General features: G+C 36.0%; 2 protein-coding genes across 4 annotated transcripts in view; one reads left to right on the top strand and one right to left on the bottom strand.

Moving 5' to 3' along the window:
• Positions 1-8,243, top strand: part of ipp (intracisternal A particle-promoted polypeptide) — a 161,069-nt gene extending 152,826 nt beyond the window's left edge. For both annotated transcript variants that reach the window (XM_067364131.1, XM_067364130.1), the window contains 6 exons: positions 1,260-1,415; positions 2,504-2,671; positions 4,413-4,550; positions 4,811-4,933; positions 6,996-7,216; positions 7,318-8,243. In XM_067364131.1, the coding sequence (XP_067220232.1) occupies positions 1,260-1,415; positions 2,504-2,671; positions 4,413-4,550; positions 4,811-4,933; positions 6,996-7,216; positions 7,318-7,542 (1,031 nt within the window). In that variant the 3' untranslated portion in view covers positions 7,543-8,243. The remainder of the gene's footprint in view (positions 1-1,259; positions 1,416-2,503; positions 2,672-4,412; positions 4,551-4,810; positions 4,934-6,995; positions 7,217-7,317) is intronic.
• A 181-nt stretch (positions 8,244-8,424) lies between these two features.
• guk1a (guanylate kinase 1a) overlaps positions 8,425-12,033 on the bottom strand; it is a 47,672-nt gene continuing 44,063 nt past the window's right edge. Inside the window, exon 8 of one of the 2 annotated variants that reach the window (XM_067364135.1) lies at positions 8,425-10,245. In XM_067364135.1, the coding sequence (XP_067220236.1) occupies positions 10,210-10,245 (36 nt within the window). In that variant the 3' untranslated portion in view covers positions 8,425-10,209. The remainder of the gene's footprint in view (positions 10,246-12,033) is intronic. The other variant, XM_067364136.1, reaches the window with a different exon arrangement.

Below are 12,033 nucleotides of genomic sequence, written 5' to 3'. Positions count from 1 at the left end.
TGCATGTCGCCCACTTTTCACTGTTTTCCTGAGTCCAACAGGTGGCGGTTAGCCCGGGTGCAAGGGCCCTTTCATCGCTGCTTGCAGCTTTAACCCTCTACCGCATAGTGTTGCCATATGGCAACATACTCTTTGTGTTCATTTCCTTGCCACCGTCTCTTGAAGAGAACATTCTATTTTTTTTTTTTGGTAAGAGAAGACCCTAAGGTCTTTAGCCAATGATGTGCTGTGGTTAAGTCACATGACATGCAATTTTTTTTTCTGTGACGTGATATCTGACAGACTGCCGTCTCTTGTCGGTAGTTGCTGAAAGCAAACTAAAACGTCAGTAACAAACAAGGACCCGCCCATGTCACATTCACAAAAAAAAAGTTAACATCATCTCAGGCAAGGTATGATGACATATTCACCACTCAAAAAACGTTTTATGAAATTAGTTTTTGGTAAATCGAGAAAATGTCTGTATACTGGCCCAGACCTACCACTGTCCTACCATGGTCTCTCAAAAAGGCAGGTGCCAGTGGATGTATTGGTTAGGGTGAAGTGCACCAAATGTGATGTGCACCTGTGCCTCACCTCTGAAAGAAAAAAAAAATGTTGGTGGATGTAAGTGTATTGTTAGGGTGAAGAGCACCAAATGTGATGTCTACATGTGTCTCACCTCTGAAAAAAAAATGCTTTTTGAAGTTTCGTACAGAAAAAAGGTGAAGTTTCAAGGATTATGGGGGTTCATGTTCATAACCTTCCTCTCATAAGATTGCGTAATGTTGAATTTTCATGAACTGCAATGTTTTTGGTTTTATGTCTACATTTGCAATTTAAATAATATTCATGAAAAATGTAATGAAATTTAAAGAATATAAAGCATTATTCAGCAAAAGAGAATGGAAAAGCACAAGATGTTGGAAAATAAATAAAATATATAAAAAAATAAATAATTACTGCTAAAGCTTATAATAGCACCAATTGATTCAATACAAACAACATTTCTGAGGAAAAATATTAACTATATACACTTATTTATTCTAAGTTATTTACACTATTGTATGTTGTTGCCATATGGCAACATATCATAAAATACATTAAAATGATATTTTTTTCCAATTTTTTTTTTTTACAGCACTTTAAGTTAAGCCATTCTAAGAAAGGAAAAAGAGTCAGATATTTTTTTTTTTTATAGATTTATCACAATGCGTGCGGTAGAGGGTTAATTATGTTTGTTTTTGTGCACACATTCTTGATGAAACTTTCCCTGACAGGTATTTCTGACTTCAGTTTGCGAGTTGCATTGCAAACCCTTCTGAGAGAGTACACTGAAGTCAACAAGTCCCCTAAAGAGAGCAAACCTTTCAGCCTTCTGCAAACGGCCAAGACCCGGCCCAGGAGAAAAGCCCGCAAGTACCTATATGCCATTGGTACGTAAATTCTTTCGCCAATGTGCAGCTGTAATATTTGTCTTAAGGCTGGAATACACTACACAAATTTTCAAATCATTTTGATTTTAACCTGTTAACTGTCTGTTGAGCATAGATCTGAACTGAAATGGTTGTAATTCATTAATGCTTCGGAATACAGACCTAAGCATATTATTGCAGAAGTGCTTACAAAAATATTTAGTGTTAAGCAAATGTACTAAACTAAATGTATTGTACTATACAGTAGTCAACATTTGAAGTGGATCAAAACCTTTCATCAAAGTTGTCCTAAAACCTTCTTCTTAGGACAGCTTCGTTCTTAGGAGAACATTGATTAACTTTTTTTGATCCACTTCAGATGTTGACTACTATATATATATTTTACTAAATAATTTGAACATAAATTGATAGAAAATCAAAGTCATGACTTACCAAGTTATTAAGTTCCAAAGTTGATATCACAAAAATTAAGCCTGCTAAAAGGTTTCCATGACAATGCAATGTTCAATTTGAAACTTATTTGAATTTTTAAACACACAAATTTTGAGTGTTTAAGGGTCCAAATGATACCAAATTTATGATGATTACAAAAAATAAGTGATGGGGGGAAAAAAAAGAAATGCCAAATGTCCCGCTACCGGGACACTGACAGTTAACAGGCTTAAATACTAGGCATCGTACACGTGCCAACTTTTTAGTACTGGGCATCATACACTAAACAACTGAGGATCACACCATACTAGATTTTTAAGTAATTTTGAACAAAATAATGCAGAAGCACAAAATCATGCATTGTTGCTAGGAGACACATGAAAACAATGTGTTCTAAAATATCAAATATGTTTCATATACTGTTAAATGAATGGAATCATAATCTGAAGCTAAAAAATCAAAAGTCTATTCCAATTATACACTACGCAATTTTCAGTGAAACCTGTCAAGTAAAATCACCTTTATTTATATAGCTCTTTTTTCTAAATCTGCAGACTTTCTGCAACTATCGTCGACTCTTCCAGACTGTAAATCAGTGCATTCAAGCCATTAGTCATGTTCATCCAATTCATCTTCTTTCTCCTTCTGTCTTTCAGGTGGTTACACTCGTCTGCAGGGTGGACGATGGAGTGACAGTCGAGCTTTGAGCTGTGTTGAACGCTTTGATTCATTCAGTCAGTACTGGACCACCGTGTCTTCCCTGCATCAGGCCCGCAGTGGACTCGGGGTGGCGGTACTGGAAGGCATGATATATGTAGTGGGGGGTAAGTGTGTGGGTTTATATTTTGTGTATTTTCTATTGTGTTGCCACATAATATTATTAGGGCCCATAGAAAAATGACTTCTTGGCTTAACCCTCTATGAAATACACTATATGGACAAAAGTATTAAGACCATGACACCAACAGGGACTGTAATGACATTGCATTCTAAATACATAGACATTAATATACAGTTGGTCCCTCCCTTCGCAGCTTCCACTCTTCTGGGAAGGCTTTCCACAAGCCTTCTTTGGGATTTTTTGACCATTCATCCAGTACAGCTTTTGTGAGATCAGGCACTGATGTTGGTTGAGAAGACCTGGCTCACAACCTCTGTTTCAGTTCATGCCAAAGGTGTTCGATGAGGTTGAGGTCAGGGCTCTGTGCGGGCCAGTCAGATTCTTCCAAACCAAACTCATCTAATCCAATATCTTTATGGACCTTGCTTTTGGCACTGGAGCACAGTAATGCTGGAAAAAGTAAATGGCCTTCCCCAAACCGTTCCCGCAAATTTGGTAGCATAACATTGCCCAAAATGTCTTGGAATGTTGAAGTATTAAGATTTCCCTTCACTGGAAGTTAATGGGCCAAACCCAAACCGTGAAAAACAGCCCCATACCATTATCCCTCCTCCACCAAACTTTTAACAGTTAGCACAATGCAGTCAGGCAGGTAACATTCGCCTGGCATCGGCCAAACCCAGACTCGCCCATCAGACTGCCAAACAGAGAAGCATGATTCGTCATTCCACAGAACACATTTCCACTGCTCCAGAGTCTAGTGACTGCATAATTTACCTCACTCCTTCCAACACTTGGCATTGTACTTGGTGATGTGAGGCTTGCATGCAGCTGCTCACCATTGGAAACCCATTCCATGAAGCTCCTGCCACACAGTTTTTGATATTTTCTGTTATTAATGCCAGTAGAAGTTTGGAAGTCTTCAGCTATGGAATCAGCAGAGCATTGGTGACTTCTACTCACCATGCGCCTTAGCACTTGGTGACCCTGCTACTGTTTCTAAACACTTCAACTTTCCAATAATGTCACAGTTGACCATGGAATATCTAGCAGGGATGTAATTCCACAAACTAACTTATTGCATAGATGGCATCCTATCACAGTACCACAACTGAATTCACAATATATATCTCCCAGTACTTTTGTCCAAATAGTGTGCATCATTTTTAAAAGGAAGCATCTCTACTAAAATTTCAAACTTCCATTTTACTTCTACTAACTTATACTTGAGAAAACAGAACCTTGTTGACTTAAGGCCTGTTTACACCAAAAACAATAACTATGACAAAAACTATATTAGCATCAACACCAGCAATATCATTCTGCATATTATTAGCATGTGCTGTAGTTATGTTGTCTGATTTTATCTTTCATCACCTGAAAAAATAGTTATTATAAAAATTATTCCAACAAAATCATTCCTTTGTGTCGTTATCGTTATAGATGTGGTGTGGACTTCACTATTCTAATAGAATGAGAATGATTATTATAACTTTTTAGTTTTAGTTATCATTATATGCATTTACAATGAAAATGAGATCTAGAGTCTAGAGACCAGAATAGAGAATATTGGTGTATGCCATTAGGCCATTAAGCCATCATTTAAAGCACCCTAGCATACATACAGAACTCTCTAGCAACCTCATAGCAATGTACTAAAATAGTATTTAGAATATGATTTTCAGGAGACAATGAAAAATATACAGCCATCTTGTATTGCACAGGAGAAAAAGACTCCATGATCTTTGACTGTACGGAGCGGTATGACCCAGTGACCAAGCAGTGGGCGGCAGTGGCGTCTCTGACCTATCCACGCTGTGGGGTCGGAGTTTGTTCGTGTCATGGAGCTCTTTATGCAATTGGTATGCAAATTTAGATGCTTTCTGGCAGGGCAACTTGCTCTCTTCAGGGTTTTGTTCAGTTGCACTATAACACCATGATTGTTTGATTGCATGAATGCATTTTGCTACATTCCTGTAGTTCAGCATAGCTCTGCCAACGCCAAGGTCATGGGTTCCCTGGTAATGCATGAATTGATAAAATGTACACATTGGGGACAATATGAGTTACTTTGGATAAAAGTGTCAGCCAAATGCATAAATGTAAACGTTTATTGTTTCAGGTGGCTGGATTGGATCGGAAATTGGGAAGACCATGGAACGATATGACCCAGCAGAAAATAAATGGGAGGTTATTGGAAGCTTGGCTGTTCCTCGATATTATTTTGGCTGCTGTGAGCTGCAAGGTATGTCCTCATGGAACCATATTAATGACCAATAAATGACTTTTAAAGGTTTAATATATTTGATTTAAACACCCACTTTGTTTCATAAACACATTTATTTCAAATAGTGTAGCATTAAAATCAACATAAAATGAAATTGGACCCTTTTTACTTTTATAATACATTTCTCCTAATTGTGCATAATTCTTTACATCAACATTATACCTCTTCTTTCATCAAAAAGGCTTTTCACTCTCTGCTCTACAGAGCAGGGTTAGCACAACTTGTGCGCATTGCAGTGGCAAACTTGTACAGTGTGAAATGATGTGATGTTAGAATAACCAGTAGTTTCAGATTTTGAGGGGAGAAATGTCAAACGATGATGAAAAAAATGTGAATTGTGACACATTTTTACTCAAGCCGTAACCTGTTTAAAATGTTCATTCAGTTCACTAAAAAGAACAGATACCAAAGATTTTTCACAAACTGGACATAACTGTAAAGCGCTGCAGTGATTACATATTTTTGTAGGCCCACCCGGAAGTAAGCATCACCCTGATTCCCTCAACAAAAACCCAATAGGATTTTTTACATTGGCTTTTGGATTATTGCAGAAAATAAGCTCTGTGAGAAAGTTTTGTGATTCTTACACATTTTGCTAAAGACAATCTTCCCAAATGAACAACTTTTATGAATTTCGAAGCTGAAGCTAAATGTAGGCTATAAATGAACTACACTACAGTCACCATCACCAAGCTTCCAACAACTCTTTTAGTCTTTATTTAAAAACATTTTCCTTGAAAGTTTGAATTAGAATAGTTTGCAAGAGTGCGAGACAAGTAAAATCTTTTTTAAAAATCACAAGCAGATATTAAAGGGATAGTTCACCCAAAAATGAAAATGATGCCATGATTTACTCACCCTCAAGCCATCCTACGTGTATATATCTTCTTTCAGACGAACACAATCAGAGATATATTTAAAAAATATAGTCCTGATCCACTATGTGCTATTGAAATCCTACTTGTTTTAAGAAAAAAACCCAATAAAAATTGTTAAACATAAAAAATATCCTTAGTCCTCCAAGGTTTATAATGGTTGTGAATGGGGGGCCACATTTTGAAGCCAAAAATAATGCATCCATCCATAAAAAAAAAAAAAGTAATCCATACGACTCCAGGGGGTTAATAAAGGCCTTATAAAGCGAAGCAATGCATTTTTGTAAGAAAAATATCCATATTTACAACTTTAGAAATTCAATTGACTAGGTTCCGGCGGATGACCGTACACAGAATGCGCAAGTCGACTTGTGCCAGATAAGTAATTCTCTGACGCAATGTATGACACAGGATGTAAGCTTAAATGCCTCTCACGGTTCAAACAAATAGGGCTGTGCAACAAATTTAAGCTCCTCTTTTTTTATATCGAAATTCTCTAACATTTTTCTTTAAAAATTATAGTTTTAGACTTATAATCCTTGACCGGTGATTTATTTTGCTCTATCCTCTGCACCTCTGCTTTCGTCATTGTGCGTTGTTGTGCCCAGGTCAAAGGATGCTCTTCCGCCACATACCGATTCTGTGTACGATCATCCACTGGAAGTTAGTTTATAAAATTTTAAATATGTATATTTTTCTTATAAAAACACTTTGCTTCAGAAGAACCCCCTGGAGTCGTATGGATTACATTTTATGGATGGATGCATTATTTTTGGCTTCAAAACGGGGCCCCTCATTCACAACCATTATAAACCTTGGAGGACTAAGGATATTTTTTAAAAAATATATATCTCAGATTGTGTTTGTCTGAAAGAAGATAGTCATATACACCTAGGATGGCTTAAGAGTGAGTAAATCATAGGCTAATTTTCATTTTTGGGTAAACTATCCCTTTAATGATTTTACGTCGTAGAATAAAACCTGAACATATCTTGAGCTTGTGTTCACCACAGATCTTATTTCAGGCATTTAACCAAAACCACATTGACTTAAGGACAATGGAACCAAAAGCACTAAAATGCACTGTGGAAGTATGGAAAAAGTATGCAGGCCCTTGTCTTTAGAATGTTGTGTGAATGTTCCAGGCTTCATCTATGTGATTGGTGGCATCAGCGATGAGGGTACGGAGCTGCGCTCAGCTGAGGTTTACGATCCAATCTCTCGCCGCTGGAGTGCCCTGCCTGTAATGGTGACCCGACGGGCGTACGTGGGTGTAGCTAGTCTCAATAACTGCATATATGCTGTAGGTGGCTGGAATGAGGCACTGGGATCATTGGACACTGTGGAAAAATATTGCCTAGAGGAGGTTAGGATTCCATAAAGTCTGGTCCACAAATATCAAGTTGAACCTTTATGCAAATGTTTTGACTTTTCCTTTTAATGCTGTTTATGGCTCTCTTCTTACAGGAGAAGTGGGTGGAGGTGGCGTCGATGGCCATCCCACGCGCTGGGGTAACAGTTGCAGCCGTTAATGGTTTGTTATATGCGGTAGGTGGTCGGACCACTAGTAGGGACTTTTCAGCACCAGTTACTGTAGACTCGGTCGAAATCTATGACCCCCACCTGGACACATGGACAGAGATTGGTAATATGATCACCAGCCGCTGTGATGGTGGTGTAGCCGTGCTCTGATATTCACACCCAGCAACATCACTTAACTCCACTGTTGTAACTGATTTTAGATTGTCTAATTTATTATAACTTTTAAATGAGTTAAGAAGGACACATGGTATGAATCTCATGTTAGCCTGGGAACTTGAGGAAACCCACAGCATTGTTTGGAAGTGAAGCATCAAGGTGTATTTTTTTGTTTTGTTTTGTTTTTTTTGTTTGAGATCATCAGCAATTAATAGCTTGTGTATAACAGCCTGCTTCAAAAGGTCACTTAGTTCACCTATGCAGTCCATTGCGTTGTTTGTGGTGTTTTTATCTCAGTGTTTATGTGCATTTTAGCCAGCAATTTGCTTCTTTTGTTGAGTTCAGTTTCACATTTGCCTCATTTCTAAATATTTCATTTGTTACAATTTGCACTTCTGTATTATATTTTTTTATTTTTCACAATCTTAAGCTTGTGGACACTTGCTAGATTGCTATTAAAATATTTGAATAAATTTAAGCACTAGAATTTGCTCAGCTGAGGGCTTTAATATTTCATTAATATCAACAATTTCCTGGAATAAAAAGATATGGTGTCCCTTATCTGACTCAGTGACCACTACAGACATTCACAAAGGATTTTAACCTACAGTGAATTGTGATTTTACAGACACAGACCTACTGTAAAATCAGACCAAAATGAAGCTGCCCATTCACTTTCTTATCATTAATCAAGTACAATGAAAGTTTTGGAACTTTTTGTGAATAGGAATTTAAATGTAATTTTATGATCAGTTGATTCTTTTGTCTTTCCCATATCGCCTAATTATACCAAAGTGATATACACAAGTCACTGCCTGAATTCAAAGTTGCAAATAACATCACAATGTAAATTTACATTGACAACTAATCAGCCATATACTTAACTGTAATAGCGTAGTTTTATTACACCAGCATGGTACATGTACACAGTTTACGAATAAAAAAAGAAAACAGTGACATTTGGTTTATACATTTGAGACATTAAATGCATTTCTCAGATTTCATATATACCACAAATGTTTGACAGGTCTATTTCAACTAAATGTTTAAGATGCACCAAGGAATAAAATAACTCTGAAGTAGGTTCTGCAATTTTAAAAGATACCATAGAGAAAATCTGTCAACTTGTATATGCATAACCCCCCTCCCCCTAAATCATTAGTTTCGCAACATACACGGGATCGTTCTACATTTCAAAAACAGCTGGTGTCTGGTCATTTGGTTTCTTTAAATTCTTTAAAATTGTGCAATTTGAAGAAAACCTTTGTTCAATTTTGATAAACCATGTATCTGTATACATCACAATTTGCATTTTTATTACATTGTTTTCACACTCAATGGACAAAAAGTCACACACAGTACTTTGAAGGTTTTGGAGAATCAAATATAGACTTGATGCCAAACTTTCTTCTGGTGAACTGCAGCCACAGTGTATGAATAATAATAATAATAATAAAAATACAAGACCACATTTTAAAAGTCAATCTGTTATGTTATAACATTATATCAGGTAAACTGGAACCACATAGCTCATGACATTTGACAAATATGGGAAGGTAACAAATATTTTATGTTTATCAAGGTATTTAATCATGTGAAATCACTTTAATAGTATACTATAAATGTTTTAACTGCTGATAAACATAAGGGTGTAAACAAATCAACAAGAAAAAAAATTGTAGTTTCATATTTTAAAATTGTTTTATTTTGGTTTCCAAATTATTTAACTGACTCATTTAATTTTGTCAGGGACAGATTAGAATTGCTGGAGCAATCTGAACATCTGCTAAAGATCAGCTGTATAAGACAAAGCTTTGTGTCAATGACATGTCCTAAACCTACAAGACTTGTGGCTGTGTTTATGAGCTGCCTTACACTAAAAATTTGAAACAACATCTGTATTGCCTTTGAACTCTTTATAAAACAAACATGCTTTGTAAAAAAAAAAATAAAATAAAAAATAAAAAAAATAAGGCCAATATTTCACTTGTGTATGTGAAACATGATTGTGCAATTCAAGACACCAGCATATGGGAAGCAACCATTACCATTATTTAAGAATTTGTATCGAGTGTCGAGCAAAGCTTCTTTTCTTAACTAATTACTATGTCAGACGTTCAGATCCAATTGTAAGAATAAAAGCAACCATATGTGCAGATAATAGCTAGAATGTTTAAATATCACAAATGTAAAGCTGCTTATCCTATTTGTATATGGCAGCAACTAAGATAAATTTTATAATAAAAGATAATTAAAGTCATCAAAAAAGATCAGCATGGAAAAGCAACACATTAGGGAATATGCTAGTTAGATGTATCAATACCAAATAGAGCAAACAATACAGTAAATATAGCAAAAGATATAACAATCTTCCTTCATTATAAAAAATAAAAACAAAGAGAGAGTTAAGAGTGTTTCTTGGTTGAATCTTACATGCTTTTTTAGCTTTAGCCCTGGAATGAAGTAACATACATGATCAATAATTAAACTGAACATGGAATATATTAGTCTGCACCATTTAATAATGAACATATTTTACATTCAGTTTTGTTGGAGTACTGATCAAACTTCATAAAGTCTTCCCTGGGTGGAATGTTCAGATTTGAAAACTAAGTTGGAAGTGAATAGAGAAGCCGCTGTTGTTGGCAAGTGTGTTCTCATCTAGGATTTGCTGGTGTCTCTGACCTTTTGGATTTCCTGTTAAAGGAAGAAAAAAGCCACATAGAAGTGAAATACTTTCACATAAGACATCAAAGATAAAACTAAAAGAATTTTAAAATGAATAAGGATGTAAGGGTATGATGATTTTGCGGTACACTGAATGTATAATAAATGGAAATTAATTATTTTACTTAGACTCCACCTATATTTTTTTTTTTTTTAAAAATGGCCGTTATGCTCAAAAATGTTTAAATCCTCTTTTCATTCAACCGTCCCTCCATCGGAAATCCCCTAGTCCCAGTATGGTTAGGGTTTGGTGTGGGAGTCGCCTTTTTGACGGGATAATCAGCAAGCAGCCTCAAAGAGGCAACCAAAACCACAACAACAGCCCATCAGAGAGCACAGCTGATACAGTTAACTCTTAGGCATTATATACATAAATTTGATATTTTATATTCATATAATACACAAGCAGAGAAAAACACATCTATTTGTAAAATAATAACAATAAAAACCCAGTAAATAGAAAGTAATTAAGTTGTCACGGTACCAAAAACGGTACCAATACCAGTAAAATTTCATGGTTCACGGTACCAATTTCGGTACCAGAGCAAAAACTGCTGAATTAAGTACTTTAAATTTTTTTTTTTGCTTTTTGTCTTGTCTGTTGGTTATCACTAGCTGCATTTCCATTATAGATTTGAGCAAAACTTTTGCAATATTTTCTAAATGTCAATAAAAAAACTTGCGAAATGACCGATACTCTTGCGATGAGTCATTTTCAAAAAGATACTTCTTTCTGAGAGCTTTATTTGGAGCGTAATTTTGTCACGGCTTCTGGAAGCCCTTCTCCCTCATATGCTTCCCTAGGTGCTTTTCAATACTCCAATGGATGCTTCCTCATTTCTTGGATGCTTCCTCATTTCTTCGCTCCTCCATTCTACAGCCTGTGACCTGGAAACCGATCAAAAAAATCTCGAAGGCCATTTTAATTCTATAAATGCACCATGAGGAGGTGAGGAACAAGGAGTTCGAAAGCTTCCTGAGGAGCTATGAGCGAGGATGCACAGGTAAAGACATATAGTACCATTCGTTTCTCTTATGTTAATTATTAATAGATTAATACTATTAATAGCCTATTAGATGTCAAACTTCAATAACATAAGATCAAGAATATTCCAATATACAAATAAGATTTCCTTCGATTACCCTGTCCTCGTTTTCTTTTCTTGCATCCTCCCATTGCATCTCGTGAAGCTGAGGCACGAGGAAAGAGATGCATAAATAAGAATAGAAAAGCACCCCGTCTCATCTTCTGTACAAACATACCGCGCTATCTTTAAAGAATAATGATGTGACTGTATGTCAGTTGACCTAAATTTGAAAAAAACTATCCATTGCAATTTTGCAAAATATTCCTTTTTCGAATTGCCTGAAAAACCCCCTCATGCGAGCATAACTTTTTTTTGCGATATTTGGGAGTTTTCACGAAATTGATGTGTTTGCATTGAGCATAATTTCAATTCGCAATTACAATTTCCGCAATTTGAAGGCTAATGGAAATGCAGCTACTGTCACTCATCAGTTTCCAATTCAATTGCAAATTTAAAGGGTTAGTTCACCCAAAAATTAAAACTCACCCTCATGTCGTTCCACACCTATAAGACATTTGTTCATCTTTGGAACACAAATTAAGATATTTTTGATAAAATCAGATGGCTCAGTGAGGCCTGCATTGACAGCAAGTTAATTTAGACCTTTAAATGCCCAGAAAGGTAGTAAAGATATATTTAAAACAGTTCATGTGACTACAGTGATTCAAAC

Source organism: Chanodichthys erythropterus, chromosome 16 (genome assembly GCF_024489055.1).
Source record: "Chanodichthys erythropterus isolate Z2021 chromosome 16, ASM2448905v1, whole genome shotgun sequence".
Classification (NCBI taxonomy): domain Eukaryota; kingdom Metazoa; phylum Chordata; class Actinopteri; order Cypriniformes; family Xenocyprididae; genus Chanodichthys; species Chanodichthys erythropterus.
The sequence above is the reverse complement of the archived record's forward strand: the minus strand, read 5'-3'. Positions and strand labels throughout refer to the sequence as shown.